The sequence below is a fragment of the Coptis chinensis genome, chromosome 6 (genome assembly GCF_015680905.1).
Source record: "Coptis chinensis isolate HL-2020 chromosome 6, ASM1568090v1, whole genome shotgun sequence".
NCBI lineage: Eukaryota > Viridiplantae > Streptophyta > Magnoliopsida > Ranunculales > Ranunculaceae > Coptis > Coptis chinensis.
This window is the reverse complement of record NC_141461.1, coordinates 9,786,654-9,804,488: the sequence shown is the minus strand read 5'-3', so window position 1 is coordinate 9,804,488 and position 17,835 is coordinate 9,786,654. Positions and strand designations below refer to the sequence as shown.

The following is a 17,835-nucleotide window of genomic DNA, read 5'->3' as shown; positions in this document are numbered from 1 at the left end:
GATACTGAATTATATTCAAACTATATGGATGATATAGATTAAGTTGTTGTACATCACGAGTTATAATCCCCTTGATGGTCTCTTACCACAATTCCTACAAGAATAATTTTGTAACTATTACGTTTTTCAATAATTTTTTATCGTGCATTTCCTTTTTCAAAATGTTCCACGTTACTATCCTACTTCAAAATGTTTTCCATTAATTTGGCACAAAAATTATCAAAGTAAATTAATCTACATCATTGAATGATTTTTTTTAGAACATTAATTAGACTTTTCATTGAGCGGCCTACATATCATTTTTTTTCCATCACAATAAATAGTAAATGCATGTGGAATTTTAAATAACATTATCAATGATGCTTCTTTATGGAATTCGTAACAATAGAGCATGGGGCTTCTAAGGGAAAGGAAATTGACATCCATATCACTAAGATATAAAAAACTTGTTTAGTAATGTATTAAAACACCATTATTATCTATCATGAAACAAAAAAAAAGTAGGGTATGGGTTAACGAAAGTATTACACCCCCACCCAATTAGATTAGCCAATTAGGATGCCCCACCCCAACCCCAACCCCAATACTTGTTAACCCAATAAAGTATCTTAAAGAATAAGATATGAATTGTTTGAGTCTGTCCGTTATATGAACTCCAAAGAAACTCCACCATGAAAAACAATGAATTAAAAGCTGATTTTTGGTGGATATGTTTTTCCCACAATATAGATCATCCTTAGAAAAGTTAGCACATTTGAAGATGTTTAGATGTATCAAAATTTGCTTACAGTGTTATAAAATTATTTAATGGTCCAAATTTTTCAAATTTCAAAACAACTTTTGACAAGGTTAAACATTTTCATTTGGGCTGATTTTTTGTAAGAAAATTCTCTATTATAAGAAGACTATCTTTACCAAAAATTAGCCCTCAATTCATCTTCTAAATCTACTTTTGGTGGCAGAGTTCATATAAGGTGTAGTTCATATAACTTAGGGCTCGTTGTTTGAGATATTATCTTCAAATTACTTACTTTATTTTGTTTTTTGTTTGTTTTTTTTTTATTTATGAAATATCTATTTAGACTCCCTTAATAACTCCCTAGGGACTCCATATCTTAGGCTGCATCCAAATTATATTTGTCTTTCCAAAAATCAAAAAACAAAAATAGAAACAAATAAATAACTAATAACTTACCTAATTAAATAACTAAACCCCAAAATAGAAATACATTAATAACAAATAACTAACCCAAAATAACTAAAACCAAAAACAAAATTGGGCGCACCAAAAAGTTCACCTCTCTCTCTCTCTCTCTCTCATCACACAATTTCAATTTTTTTATAACTTTAGTTCATATTAATTTAGAATTGAGAAAAAAAAAAAAAATCATATGATATGGTTCTCTATCTATTGACTTGAACAAATGGATGGTGTATATAAATGTCAAAATATAAGATGATTTATTATTTCTTTGATTTGTCAACAGAGAAATATAGGTAATTAAGTTTTTGATTTATTGATACATTACTATTTTTGGTTTTAGATATTTAATTAGGTAAGTTATTTGTTATTAACTAGCTTGTATGTTAGTGCATATGCAAGCGGCTATTTTGAGTAAAACCCGTTAGAAGGGAAGATTTAATAACCCGTTTATTTACTATCAAAATAAAATAAAATAACCCATTTATAGGGTAGGGATCTTGTTGACTTGATTTTAAAAGTGTGATGCTTGTTTAAATATGTGAGGTGATACCGTTTTTAATATGTTAGGAATTTCCGTTTAAATAGATTACTTAATTTAGAATAGTGATTCCCATTTTGAATAGGAAAAGGAATTCCTATTTTAATAGAATGTAGAGGTGCGATTCTTATTTTAATAGGAGAAGGACTTCCCGTTTTGATAGAATTTAGAAGTGCTAGAATTTTTCTTTTCAATGGGAGGAGGAATTTCCTGTTTACAAAAAATCTATTTAGACTCCCTTAATAACTCCATATCTTACATGGCATACAAATAACTTTCCAAAAATTAAAAAAAACAAAAATAGAAACAAATAAATAACTAATAACCTACCCAATTAAATAACTAAAACCCAAAATAGCAATAAAAAAATAAAAAATAAAAAACTTACCTATATTTCCACAAACAAAAAAAGAAAAAGAAAATTTGGGAAAACTTCACCTTCCTCATTCTCAATTTCCTCTCTCGATCCCTCTTGTTTGTCACATCCCATTTTTTAACATTTTAGTTTATATTAATTTTGAATAGAAAAAAAAAAATCATTTGGTTCTCTATCTATTAATTAACTTGAACAAATGGTTCATATATATGGTGTATATAAATGTCAAAAAAATATGATGGTTTAATTTAGTTTTTTTGTGTGTGTTAAGGCTTATTTATTTATTTGTTTTGATTTGTTTATCCAAATATAGGTAAGTTTATTATTATTATTATTATTTATTAAGTTACTATTTTTTTTTAGTTATTAATTAGGTAAGTTATTTGTTATTAATTTGTTTCTAAGTTTGTTTTTTGAAAAGAAGAAAAAATGATTTTGATGCCAATGTAGGAAATGGAGTCCCTAGGGAATTGATGTAGAGGGAGTGCAGTAGAACTACTCCTCGCTTTTTTTTGGAAAGAAATAATAAGATTTTGATGCTAATTAGGAAATTGAGTCCCAAGGAAATTATAGAGGGAGTTCGAGTAGAACCACTTTTTTTTTTTGTTCATTTCGTTTTATTTATTTATTTTTCAACAAGAACATATGTATAGTTATATTTATATTTATATTCAATGTAGATCATACAATTCAAAGGATTCAGAGGTAATTTATTTCATTTCTTACGTTTTTTTTTTTGACAATTACCACCCATTCCACAATTAACTTTGTCACCGACTAGATAAACAAAAAACTGGTCGATGTGGTGTTTTCTTTTTTGGATAATTTATTTCTTTGGTGTGTTTTCATATCATTATCGATAATTACCAACGGACCTTTAATGCAATAGGTCCCGTATTGTCTGAGTTCGTTATTTTCAAGGTTTGATTTAATTGTCTTTGTTTGAATTATTGTATTTATAAATCATCTCATTTTATAATCATAAACTAAATTCTAATAATTTTATTTTACAAACATGTATTTGTATACCTAAATGGCTATGAATATGAATGTCCTAATTGATTATTAGTTAAGTAAATATCAACTTTTTTCAATAACCAAAATTGTTAGTCATAGAATATGGATTGCCATTTATTATCACAAACTGGATTTCTATCAATAGATTAATATATCATTTATTAATATTGGGTTTCTATCAATAGCTCAATATGCCATTTATTAATATGAATATCCTAATTGATTATTGTCACGAGAGTGCTACTTGAGGAACAAATTACCCACACCCAAAACTCATACAAGTTTTAAGAACAACAAAAAAAAAAATGGTTACCATGAGGAATGTCTTTCTTACATTCATATATGTGTTGGTAATAGCATGGAATTGCTCATCCTGTTTTTGCCAATGCATAAGTTGTTTCAAATCAATACATCGGTTGTTTTACTTAATGCATCGAGTTTCTAGCTTTTTTTTTGGTTAAAAGTTCATGTTTATATGGTCAATGCGCTTGGGCCAAATAATCGTTGTCACTCCATTGCAAATCCAAGGATGATGATCTAGAAAGCATAATGTTGACTTTCAAGCAACAATTTGAATGGGTATTTCACTATAATTTCCTTTGAAACTACACTTTATTGGTGCAATTTATGGTGGTATGATCACCACCAATTAGTTTCGGGAAGTTTAGACATTATTATGAAAAAAACGATATAGATATCTGCCATAAATGATGTATCTGAGAGGCTGATGGGACGGAATGTATTTTCAACTTAAAAATGACACCTTTGTAAAACATATTCTTGGAATAGGTGAGCGATCTATAAAAACAACTATTGTTTAATTTGTTCTAAAGTTAATGATGGTGAACAAATAAATGATCTTTCTTCTAGAATTTTATAAGTTACATTATGTTTATTGTTTTGCTTCAAGATATTGTAGAGTATATATAAATTACTTTTATAGGAATCGACTATTTAGTCTAAATTAAACAAAGCCCTATCTTGTAGTGGTTTCTCGGTCATTATGAGGGGTGTTCACGGTTCATGTTGCTTTCACCTTAAGCCAGAGACCGAAGTGAAGTATAATGTTCCCAAAATTCTAAACCAAAATCTAAACAAAATCGGAAATTATCCAAACTAGCAAATCAGTTTGGAATCGGTTTCTTCGTTTTGGGCCTAACTGAATTGGGGGTTGACAAGTTAGTCGCCAAAATAGAATAACTACATTTGCTTTATTGGTATCCCCTAGCAAACAAATACGTACATATGAAACTTACATATATACTAGCTTGTAGGCCCGTGCATACATATTAGCTCTTTTCAAAACTTGCTAGCTTAATAATTATTACTATACATATTGAAAGTTCATAGCAAATCATTTTAATAAGGGAAATGCATCCCCGTTTTAGTTGCTAACCCGTCTTAATTTCATAACAAATCGTTTTAATTGTGTTTTAAAAACTTGTTTTTAGTTGGGAGAGTGATCTCGTTATAAAAATTGACTTAATTTAGAAGTGTGGTCCCGCTTTAATATGAGAAGGATTCCCATTTTAATTAGAAGTGCTAGAATTTCCCTTTTCAATAGAAGAGATGAATTCCGATTTTTGAAAGGAAGAATAGATTCTCGCTTTTAAGTTGGTTTTAAAAAGGAATAAGAGATTCCGTTTTAGGTTGGTTTATTAAGTGGTGATGTGAAATTTTAATAGCTAAAAGCTCGAAAAATACCCTTTGTAGGAACTTTAATATTAAGATATAGATGAGTAATAAGTGAAAAACCTTAGATTTGATTTGCCAAGCTCTAATTATAAATAATTTTTTGAGTGATGAGGGGATGGCGGAAGAAACTTAAGACTCAATGCAATAATTGCAAAATAAATAATAATAATAATACTAATACTAATACTAATGTTCAAGAACATAACTGGGTAATCTCCTTTACATGGTATATCTTGATAGGCAAATAAGGTTATTGTCAGATTATTACGTGTAGAAGAAGATCGACTGACCGACGACATGCTTGCTAACATGGATTGGCAACGTTATTGGTAAAAGAATCAAGAAAAGTTAGATAGGCCCCAGGAGTATAAAGTAGATAGATAGGTGGCTAGTTCGCACCCCCACAATTTTACCCTAAATTAGGATCCCTTCTAAAAAAAATAAAATAAAAACCATACTATTCTTTTTTTTGCTCATTTCGAACATGTTGCACAACTTAGCCCAGTTGGTTTCATGCATCTCAAATCACCATGTCCCTACTTCAACTCCACTAAACCACATTTTAAAAGTCCAAATATGTTCCCACCGGTACGTTTCATCTGTTTGGTAGAAGCTACTAGCATGCCTATTGGTCCCGTTTGTACCCAAACACTTCGTGATCCTTGACATGTTGATCATATATTTAATTTTATTTTTAATTCATAATTTCTATTAGTAAATAAAAAAAATATCCGGCTGAAAAATAAAAAATAGGAGAAAAGAAAATTCTCCTCTTTCTTCCTCGACTATCTTCTTCAGATATGCAAAAACCTAAAATCAGTTGGAGCTACATTGGGAAAGTAAACAAACAAGAAAAAATCAGAAGAAAAAAAAAAAAAATCAATGGAGTACATAACTAGGTATTACTAATGGAGTAAAAGTAGTTGAGGGGGAGAAAGGAAGATGTACGAAGAGGAGTTTATTTATTATTTTATTTTATTTTTTGGTGGTGGGGAGTTTATCAATGTCTATGGTGTGAATATTAATTTTATTTTGTTTTTACATAAAATATTGTGGTCAAAGATGCCATCGGTAGTGGGCAACGTGGCACAATATTAGGTAATATCTACACCAACAGTAGCCATTGGTGAAAAAAAATTGGGACTCCATTTCCCACATGATTTTTCAAAATAAATTTATTATTTTTGTCATATAGGCCCCACTTGTAAAGTTTGTCTTGGGCCCCAAAACGTGAAGGGCACCCTTGATGTCTTAATAGACTAGAACTTATTAGGTAAGTTGGTACATCAAACTGAGTTTGTAAACAATCATTTTATATAGACCTTTAGTCCATGTGCAACATACACATAGGAGTTTCAAAGATAGGGGAGAAATGGGTCTCATTTAATGTTCTCTGTCAGGAAACACATGTCTCAAGAGAGTGATATTTCATAGTATATACAAATTTGTTCATTTAGTATCAGACACAAATTAACTATCTAAATATATTAAAGTCGAATATTATTAATTGTCACTTCAGATTATACCCTCAAGGCATTATACACTATCGGCATGACACGTGTGTCTTTTTATGAATGGAATGGAGATGGGTAGAGAATATGATGTATGATTGATGTCGTTGGTTAAAACCACACAAAATCAAAAACCTAATATCCCTTTGAAGTAAAGGATGAGTAGGTATCAATTAAGCATATGATTTGTATTACTTATGAAGGACGATAAATTGGAAAGGGGTGTCAAGCGATTAAAACTATTATAGTATAGATTGTGAATTAAACTAAACTAACTACTTAAACTAAACCTAAGCTAATGATTATTGATTATTTGAGAAGGAATTCAAGAGATTTGAATTCACCGATACTTTTTGATCACGACCTTCTACTTCATGGTAGTTTCTCACAAGTAGACTACAATTAGGCAATCAAGTTGGCGTTGATGCCCTCTTGGACAAAAACATCGTTAACACTTATTTCTACTTAAGGTTGTTCCTATGTTTATGCTATTAATATCTTCTTTTTTTTAATGTAAGCTCGGGCAGCCATATCATTCAATGTATTACCAAGAGCAACATCAAGGAATACTTCCTAATTAGGTAGTCATTCAATGGAACACCACTTAAGGCAAACACAAAGTATACTTCCCCTGGGCAGCCATTTCCTGAGCTACCCCTTCTAGGGCAACACAAAGAATACTTTCCTAACTCTCAAGAATTACACTACTAGAAGAAAAGTAAAGAACACTAACATGATATTAATACTACAAAACATAAACCCTATTCTATATTTCCATCTCCTGGTGTGGGAAATAAGACTAATAACTAAAAAAAACATAAAGAACTAACCTTATTGGAGAACACCATGAACAAAAAAGAATCACCAACCCTAAACATCGGCTTCATCTCCTTCCTTGAAGGAGAAGATTGGTTTTCCATCAAGAAGGAAGAACACAAAGAAGAAGAGAAGAAGAACATAAGACTAAGGAGATTAATTTATTGAGACTTAGCTAGTGAAAATTGAATCTCTTATTATTAACCTCTCTCCGCCTCAAGTTCTAGAGACAAGAATGAATAAATGTGAATTGGCGATTACAACTAGCACGAAAGTGCTCTATTTATAGGGCTTACAATGAATTCTAGAAACATCTCAAAGCATGGGCTTTTGGACCTAGTTTCCTATTACATCTCGACCTCCTTGCTTCCATCTTCATTTCCATACGCATAAAAGAGGTGGAACTATTGATTTAGTTCCATACGCCCTGGACACATGGGATAGAATGAATCCATGCTTCCCAAACACATTAGTCCGTTTTCCTCTTTTGTTCCATCCTTTTGTTTCTTTTTGCGAGCTTTGGTCCAAGTAAATGGACCAAAGCTTGCAACATACTCTCATAAAAGAATCTCGAGAAAATGGTCTACTATTTTACCTCATGTATGTGGGGAAAAGAATAAGGAATCTTAACATCCCACATATGACCTTTGAAAAATGGACTTCTTGATGAAAGTAGTCTCATGGAAGGAATGTAAATCACATATGAAGTCTAGGGGTCCTTCGTTTTAGCATCCTCTCACATATTCTAGACTTTGCATCATAATCAGTAGTGATAAGTCATGGGTTGTAACTTAGCTTGGGATTGTTTTTATGAAGTAAAGGTAAAAAGGATTAAAAGGGTTTCTGAAGAACACTAATAAAAGTAAAAATTTGATCCTTAATTATCTATAGAAGAACACAAACAACTAATGATCAATTTCTTTATCAATATTATTCCTACTCTCAATTAATTATGCAATATAGAATAGTATCATGGATTTATTTTAGACTAAAACTAATTATAAACTAATTTAAACTAAGCAATTAAAAGGTGAATTTAATGAATAAGAAGAACATAGAAGAAGGATTAATCCATCTATGTGAAGCTACGATTATTCTTAACTAGTTTCTCATGTTTTAATCTTAACCTTTATTAATCTACACAAGGTAAAACAACAAAAGTCACAATTTTTCATTGATCCCTAACCAACCTTAGCAATCTATATACTAAGATATGATTAGCATAAGAGAAATTCTCCTCCATTAAAAATCTCTTTGTAGAGTTTCCTTTATCTAGTTCAACTTCTACAAAAAAAAAAAAAAAAGGTGCAGACTAGCAAAGAGGTAAAACCTTTGGGTGATGATAATTTAGGGGGGCTCAACCCCGCCAAGCATCAAAGAGTTACTGATCTCATTTAAAAACAGGCTTGCCAAAAAAAAAAAAAGTTCAACTTCTACAATCTCTTTCTCAAGACAACTATAGAACTTGAACTTGAAGCACATAAGACAATAAGAAAACTAATGAAGAACAATCATAACCTCACATAGACTTCATAAAACTCCTCTAGTAGAGTTTTAGCCTAGTTTCATTGGGTTCATTAACAATAAATAATAATAAGAAGACATAATTAAATTAAACTAAACTTATACTAATAAAACTAATGGTGTAAACTTTGAGTTGGAGGCAAGAACATTAAACCCTAATTACTATAAAACTAATGGGGGAGAGAGAGAGAAACCTAATTTTTAACTAAACTAAATAAGGAGTAGCCAAGGATAAGAGCCCAAAACTATAGTTTTAACCCCTTAATAATAATTACATTTAGACTAATTATATGTATAATAAAAAGTTAGTTAGTATTTGCTTTAATGGATTTTGTGTATTTTGTGTCTTGGAGTCAAATATGTGAAGAAACATGTCACTTTTGTAAGAGAAAGGAGCAAAAAGGTTGGTTACTAAGAAGTTCTAATGACTAAAGGCCAAGATTCAAGGAGAAAAACCTTTTAAAACCCGTTAAAGCTGAAAAGTCAAAAGTCAACGCGTAAATAGAGCACATAAAAGTCAATAAAACTTCCTCAGTCAGATCTTTAGACTCAGATCTTGGAATTGGGTTTATTATATGTCAAAATGACCAGCTCGAAATTGCTTCCTAACGGTTCACACACACCCATCCAATCAAAGGAGCAAGGAAGTGGACAAAAAGGTCAAGCTACAATAATTTCTAATAGAGAATCCTTTTTGATATATGTAATTAGGTTTTGGCTTGTTTTCATGGCCCAAAACATAGCTCCAAAGCCCATACATGAAATTGTAAACCTAGCCCCTTATATAAATAGACTAAGGCCAAACTCTTAGACTCACCTAGGAACTTATTATTAATTCATAGACTTAGTTTTTAATATAGTTTCAATTCTTAGACTATACTCTTCCATTAGATTAATAAAGCAAGTTATTGTTCTTCATTATGTCTTATTCTTTATTTCTATTAATAATAGTCTGGTAAATCTAAGCTAAACCTCCATTAGAGGGGGTTCATGAAGCTTTGATGAAGACTTGATGTGTTAGTTAGAATTATTGCTTATTTAAGAGTTTCACTCTAAGTTAGTTGATTCACCATGAGAATGGGTTGAACTTCCTCACATGCTAATTATTAGTTGGTAGAGATTGTCATTAATAATTAGGATCAAATACTTAATCTTTTATTGGTTAGGATTGCAAATAATTTATACTAGCATATTAGAAATAAATCAAAGTGGACTCAAATCCCTAATTCCTTCCATATTCACATCTTAGTATTTAATATGTTAGAATATTTTAGTTAGTTCAATCACCATATTAGTATAATCACAACCATTTCCCCAATATGTTTTGTTAGAATTGATTAAACTAGTAAACTTTACGCCTAAGAAAATTAAGAGTGGAACTTACCCTCTTACCTAATATATTGCATGATAAACGAGAGTAGAACTTTGATGATATAACAAGAAATACCTTTTATTTTACTTATTTCGAAAGCATAATTAGTTAAGAGTAGGTAAAACTATTGTTTTAATTTAATCAAAATGGCGCCGCCATCCTTAGTTTTTTTTAGATTCGCTTCCTTTGTAAAATCCTACCAAAAATCTCATTAACCGTGCGGTTTGTTTTGGTTCAAAACATAATTTTTGAATTACCTCGAGCTAAATCGCCCTCTAGGTAACTCTATTATTTTGTGAGAGGTCTACCCTCAAGTAACTGAATTTGTGTCGCCAAGACACCAATTTCTTAACTTCCTTTCCAAGCCTATTTCTGACTCCGCCTCTTCCTGGACGCAGAAAGCCCAATTTTTCACAAGTTAGTTTCAAACCTCTTCGTCAAGTTATTCAAGAACTCCAACTGTGAACTAAGAGAGATGATACAAGACTCTATCTCAACGCCAGAAAGGGAGGCATTCAGGTTCTTTTCTTCCACTCCCTTCTGTCATAGGAGTTTTTACCCTAGCATATATATCGTGGTTGTTTTGACCGCCGTTAGTGGTGTATATTCATATTGGCCTTAAATTTCAGATGAGATTAAGGTCCGCAATTAGTAAACCATCTTCTATTATTTATCATAAGCCAATGGCCACTTTCGTAATACCACACACTACACCTGCATCAATGGCTGGCTATACTGCGACTTTCCTTCTGGATTTTACAAGTCCCCAACGATATCCCTAAGTTCATCGTTTTGCAGACCCTAGATTTTCGAACCACATATTTAATTTGTTACCAATTTTCATGGTTTAAACCACGAAGTCTTATCGGCTATATCGTAGGATTGAACAAGTTATTACCACATTTCATCATCATCAGTAGGTTCGGACAAATTAAACATAGGGTATTTCCTTTCACCCTAGTGATAATGTGGCATCTTGGTTAACTGCCCAATCACCTAATTCTATGGACTCATAGGCCAACCTCGTTCAATTGTTCATGAAACAGTTTCACCCACCTCGAAGATAGATGAAATGCTTCAAAGATTCATTTCTTCCACGGAATCCTCATGAATCCTTTTGAGGCTTGGAATCATTTCAGCGATCTTCTCGAGTGTCCACACCATAACCTTGCTAAAGAGACGCTTGTTCGTGCCTTTTCAAAGGGTTTTACATCACCATAAAGAGGTTCTTGACATAATGTAGGGTAGTTTCCTTAGTAATGGTGCCTCGAGGCTTATAGGTTTTAGAAGATCAATCTAAGCGTCAAAATAAGCTGGGGTAATGACATCCCCGATCCGATAATTCTTCTTCCTAAGGCTGCGCGATATGTTTGAGGTTAAATCTGATCCCGCTTAGAACTCTAATCGAATCTCTCACTAAAATGGTAGAAGCCATTTCTATTCAACATAAGCTACTCACTCATGAGCGTCAACACTCTTCCATGTAAATTATTACTGACCTTGAGCATTCGATCTATTGTCCTTTCCTCTATGAACAACCACCGCGACTGCCGAATAATGTTTGTTCCATAAATAGAACCTAACCCCTTAGAGACACATGACCGGTTGGCAAAATAATCACCAAGTTACACCTCAGGGTTTAATAATCAAAATGTTAGGTCGTGACCAATTACAACCAAGCTCCACCAAGACAAGGATAAGGTAATTATAATAATTATAATGCTAATAGAGGTATCGTTCGATTAATAATAACTATCTAACCCACGTTAATAATCAACGTGAGATAGTTCCATCCACACCACACGAGATAGTTCCAGTCACTACACCTTCACAACCGGATCGCCTTGAGCCTAAATGCGAGCTAACCAATAGATTTTACAATCCATTAATCATTTCATACAACAGTTAACCCAAGAAAAATTAACCAAAGGTGTGTTTCTAGGTCAAACCATACCTAATCCAAAATGCCAAATGATAAGCACTATTTATATTATTCGAGAATTGCATTTGGTAATTATATTCTTTAACATTTCATGTGCCCAAATTAAAATGTATTGATCAGAAATAGAATCTTTAAGTTTGAAGTTCATCTAGACTGAGCTAGAAAAGTTTCCAAAGGCAGACTCAAGCAACTTCAATAATCAGTGATGGCAACAACAAGCTTTCTAACCCTTCAAAGCAAAATGAAAGACCTTAAAACTAACTTCAGCTGAAAAACACATGGCGGTTGGTTTAATTTGAACAGGCCATTTTCCAATTCAAACCCGGTGGTTTGAATTGAAATTAGCTAAAGGCGAAACCTTAATAAGGTAAAGAGACAAAATTAAAGCAGATAAAAACAAAACTTTGATTCTCAAAGTTTTGAACGTTTCAATTAGCATAAGGCCAAAACTCAATTAAATCCTTCACGGGACATCAGCCTATATATATAAGGGGGTAGCCTTCATATATTTTCCTTCAGCATTTTATGCTCTAGCTCCGCTTAGCAGTAGTTAGTTTTAATTAAGCACTTACATTCCGTTATTTTCATTCCAGCAACTTAAATACTGTAAGTCATTTTACCCTTAATAACAGTCATTTCTTTTCTAGTTTAATTCCTGTCCTGCATTTATTTACTTAATGTCTACAACAAGTTTTATTATTCTTTCAATGACCATGAGCTAATCCCTCAGGGGGAGGGTTATGCTGCTCGTGTGAGAATCCGATTGACTCGTTAATATTCTAGAATCGCTACTTAGAATTAGGCATAGATTAGACATCTAAACTTATACTAAAGCTAAGAACTAGAAATGGGAGAGAATATAAAGAGATAGATTCAAGAGATTCAAATCCACCAATGCTTTTGATTCAATGACCTTTTTGCTTCATGTTGTTCTCCAAGTAGACTACACCCTGCAATCGAAATGAAAATGATGCCTTTAGGTGAAACATCGTTAAACAATTAATTCTACTTAAGGTTGTTCCTATGTTCATTTTAATAGTATCTTCTTTTCCTTTTATGTGAGGCAGGCGGCTATTCAATGAAACACCATCTAAAGTGAACACAAGGAATACTTCCCTTTACTCTAAAACACTACACAACTAGAAGAAAAGTAGAAATAATAGTATAATATTCAATTACAATAAATAAAACCCTATTCTAAAGATTATATTCAATTCGCAATAAATAAAAACATGTTACTAGCAAATATTCAATCAAGCAATAAATAAAACCCTAAACTAGCATAAATAAAAACCTTAATCTATACTTCCATCCCCCACGGTGTGGGCAATGGAACTAATAACTAAAACATAAAGAACTAACCCCGATTGAAGAACACCATAAACCAGAAGAATCATTAAACCCTAAGCACCGGCTTCATCTCCTCCCTTGAAAGAGAAGATTAGCCTTCCATAAAGAAGGAAGAACACGAAGAATGAGAAGAAGAAGAGTCGAAGAACATAAGACTAGAAAGACTAATTTATTAAGACTCAGCTAGTTAAAACCGATCTTTTATTATTAATCTCTCTCTGCCTCAAGTTCTGGAGACAAGATTATAAGTGAATTGGCAAATTACATGAGGCACTTAGGTCCTCTATTTATAGAGGTTACAATGAGCTCTAGAAGCATTCCAAACCGTCATTTATTTCCTAATACAAATAGACTTCTTTCGAGAGTCCACCGTCTCCCAAACTGGAAGGAATTGGCTGCAATGTCGATTCATGCGTGCGACGACGTTATTCATGCGTCTCGACCTTGATCAATCGTCTGGGCGCCGATCCATCGTCCCGTGACGCGTAAGTCTATTTTGTCTCTTCTGCTCTATCCTTCTATCCTCTTTTGCGGGCTTTGGTCCAAGCAACAAATCCTTTGGCCTTGGGCTTCCAAATAGGCTTTAAAATAGGTCCAAGTCGCATCTTTAATAGCTTCAATTCCTTAGCCTTCTCCATGATTGTCCACGGGCTTCCCATGTGATCCTTAATGCTCCGAATTGCTCCGTTTTACCCCTTTTTCTCTAATATTCCACAAAACTCACTTTTCACATGTAGAATCTTAAAACATAACTAATTACAAACATTATTAGTCTACTAAGATGGCTAAACAAAAGGTATAACCGAGGGTTGAATTGCACTTTTTAGCACTTATCAAATACTAAGATCATGTTCAAAAGTTGATCTGCCTCACCTGTCCATAAGTGATGAATGTGCCACAATACAGTCATGCATTATAAACATGTGTTTCAAAAAAGTAGTAGTGCCATTATTAAGTTGCTGATAATCCCTAAGCCCTCTTATAAACCCACGTAATACATCATAATGCCTAAGAATCCAAGATGTACAGTACAATCTAGAGTAGGGTATAGTTATGTATTTATAATAATATGCAAGGTCAGAAAGGCATAGACATAAAGTCCGGCTTACCTTTAATGACGCTATAGAAGTACTTCTGGGTATACAATGTTGGTGGTGCAATTGGATGAATCAGGTGGTAGTAGAACAATAATTCTTTTTGAAGACGTGCACCTCGACAGTGCGACATAGAGCTGGCCATGACTGAATGCAGGGGTCTCTAAGTTGATGTCGATCGACATACTTTAATGACTGTCCTTGAGACTTGTTGATTGTCATTGCAAATGCCAGTTTCACTGGAAATTGCCTTCTCGACATTTGAAACGGCATTTCAATTGTTGATGGCATTAGGGATATCCTCGGAATATATCTGATATTTCCATCCTTGGCTCCGGTTATGATAATTGCTTCTAGTACTCTATTTTTAGCAGAGTAATACAATTAGGCGGGTTCCATTGCAAAGCCCATCCCTTGGGGCAATATTCCTAAGCAACATTATAGGGCATCCCCGTTTTCAGTTGGAGATTAAACGGCAAAGCTTGAGGGATCTAGGGAATTTAAAAACTCGCTAGGGTATGTGGAGCCATTGTTTTGAGGGCTTGTAATATCATCGACAACTTTATTTGCGGCTAAGTAAGAAATCTCTTGCCTAGGGAACAAATTCAGGGCAGCTCCATTAACGACGCTGACATCGTCATTTCGAGTAGCTAGGATGGTTCTTTCAGTCAAGTAATTTGGGGTTGCCGTGCCATTCACATTTAAATATGGATAAACTGACGAAATAAGATCCCTTATGTCAGCACAGTTCCGTATCCCGCCGGGCAACTCAACAGTATCTAAAGGATTCGTGCCAACCTAAAATAATTTAAGAGAAATTTGAGTTAGTATGCTTCTTTTTTAATCTTTAATTTTTATGATGTTTTTTTATTTGTAAAGTACCTTGATCAAGTAATCTGCGAAGTTAGTATTATCAGGCTCTGACATCTCCAACCTTATGTTATGACACAAGTGCAAGACTTGTATATGTGTCCATATCTGGGATCTTCTCAATGATGCTCTGACGAATTGCTCTCTGCTCCCTTTGAGTACAATAAGCAGCATTTGCCTGAAATCTCCACCTAGAACCATAGTAATTCCTCCGAAAGGCTTTGAATTTTCTCGGATATCCCTTAGTGTTCTTTCAACGGCTTCGACCAAGTGTCTGTGCTGCATGGGGACTTCATCTCAAATTATTAAGCTAACTTATTGTTTTGCACTGAATCTGTTACCTTGGTGTGGGCATGAAGTTGTTCAGCAGTGATGCTATTCCTGATGATGCAACATTGATGACAATATGACCTTGACTACGGCAAGTAGCAACAATTGTGTTGTAGACAAACGTTTTTCCATCCGGTCCCTGCTACACCATTTAAGAAGAAAGTCTTTCCCTTATTGTTTTGCATTGAATCTGTTACCTAGGAGTGGGCATGAAGTTGTTGAAAGATTTAGGCATTCCACATTTCGCGTTTGCCTTTTGTTCAAGACCTTTGTCTTTGCAATTCCCTCTACTCCCAAATAAGTTTGTTCCCACCTAGTCGGGTCCCAATCTTATTTTGGTTTTGGCATGTCCGAGAAATTAGATAACGTCTTACCTGCTTCGAAAAGCAGCTTGTTAAGTAGGAACAAACCATAATCGGTTATTTCCTCTTGATCGGACTCGGTTGTTGAACTTGGTCCGTATCTTGTGAGGCAGTTATGCAAATATGCATAAAAAATTCATTCCATAGTGTTACAGGACTGGTTGGGGAACATTCCAAAAGGATTACGCTGAACAATCTGCGCAGTTGGTAACCGATCTTCATTACCGATGCCTCCTGTAGACATTCTCTCCACTCGTCATCAGATTCGAGAAGGCCACGTGCAACACATGCTGCTTTGAACGTGTCATGCTCAAAGTCGTCAACCGTATGAAGATCTTCAAATGATGTTGGTCCTTTCACAACAGTCAGAAGCAAGCGGAGGTAGAAGCGCTCACCGGCATTTGGATTTGCAAAGTACATTCTCCCAATAGCATAACCGTTATCCCTAAGTTTCCGAATTTTTTTTTATCTCTTTTCCAGACATAATACTGTGGGAACTCCTGGTAAGTATATTCTGGGGCACCGGATCTTGACACAACATTTGAAGAAAGCCGTTAGAGTTGATCTCGATTTCGCTTCTTCGCGAACCTGTAATATGACTCCTTTGCATTGTAAACAACTCGATGTATCCCTTCCAAATGAACTATCAACCTTTCAATGTGGTAACTGTTTGTGCGCAGAGGAACTTCGAGAAGACGCTTTTCTGACCTCGGGTGGCCCGACATACCGTGCATCAATGTACTGTTTGATCTCATCATCAGTACCAACAAGAACCATTGTTGCCCTATCATGGCCTTTGTAAATGTATTTGTGAATGTATTTAACTACACGAACCGATGCATAGACTTCAACATTTATATGGCAGTTGAACATCTCTGATAAGTGGGGGTTGTAGGGGACGACATCTCGGTTATCAACTTTGCAGTCCCGCACCTCGTATTCGTTCCCAGTATTGCGTCGTCGGTAAACTGGATATCCAACTTGATCCATTGTAGCTTCATCTGTTTTGTACATCGACCATTCTCCATGTAGAGGGCCTTTAGGTTTTTAGGTCTACCGCGGGCCGTGCACCATACACCTCTTCAACATCTCGAAAAGAGTAGGTTCGAGATAGGGTTTGGGAACTCTCTTTGAAACAATCTTATCGACTTGATTGGCGTTACGGATCTTATCGGGTTGCTTGAGGAAGATGAGTGCATGCGTAATGGCGATCCTCGTTTTTGGAACTTCGATAGTGTAGGCGAATCGCGACTTGTTTGCCAAACACGCCGTTTTTATCTCTTCCATTATTGCTTTCCTTTTCAATTCGAATACACGGGCAACCACCTCAGGTCTGTCAGACGCAGTTTGGTAGGGGCATGAGAGCTTTTATGATTTCTATCCAGTTCGGGTTTGTTGTTGATGTTAGGAATACATCAGGGTGTTTGTTGTATCGCGTGCGTAATGACCATTGAGTCTTGGTAGATCTCGTACATATGTCTCGGGCTACCGGTGTGAGACGATGGGAGAATGTAACGCTGGCCAACTTGATCAAGAGGCAGTCCATCTGCTGCAATGTCCGTCAAACCGTTGTACACTTCCTCACGAATGTTGTCTTGATTTAGGCGAATATAGCGCAGACGATTCTGCTCAGTTGCGGCCCAAGCATCAACTATCCATTGTTGGTAGAGGGAGCTTCCCCTGAGTATGGAAGAGTATTCAGTTGGACGATCAAATAAACGGTATGAATAATACTGTGCTTGCATTAGTCGGGCATCACTTGGGCAATTGTTCTTTACATCCCATTGTCGCAAATCCGGTGCCCAACCAAAGGTCTCCTCTAGGGAAAAGGAGT

General features: G+C 34.4%; 1 protein-coding gene across 1 annotated transcript; it reads right to left on the bottom strand.

Moving 5' to 3' along the window:
• Positions 1-14,907: 14,907 nt before the first annotated feature.
• Positions 14,908-16,991, bottom strand: LOC147491358 (uncharacterized). Its single transcript, XM_086567239.1, has 4 exons — positions 16,729-16,991; positions 16,227-16,446; positions 15,322-15,588; positions 14,908-15,237 (listed from the first exon to the last, which is right to left on the bottom strand). Exons 1-4 carry the CDS (start codon positions 16,989-16,991, stop codon positions 14,908-14,910), a joined length of 1,080 nt encoding a protein of 359 aa, XP_086423365.1.
• Between the last annotated feature and the right edge of the window lie 844 nt (positions 16,992-17,835).

What these genes read in the sequence shown, in the direction of transcription:
- LOC147491358 (XM_086567239.1), bottom strand. Translation starts at nt 16,991, where the DNA reads ATGGATCAAGTTGGATATCCAGTTTACCGACGACGCAATACTGGGAAC. An exon ending in AATGTCTACAGGAGGCATCG is followed by an intron (nt 15,589 to 16,226) that starts GTAATGAAGATC and finishes GTCCCCATGCAG; the next exon opens with CACAGACACTTGGTCGAAGC. An exon ending in TCGCAGATTACTTGATCAAG is followed by an intron (nt 15,238 to 15,321) that starts GTACTTTACAAA and finishes AAATTATTTTAG; the next exon opens with GTTGGCACGAATCCTTTAGA.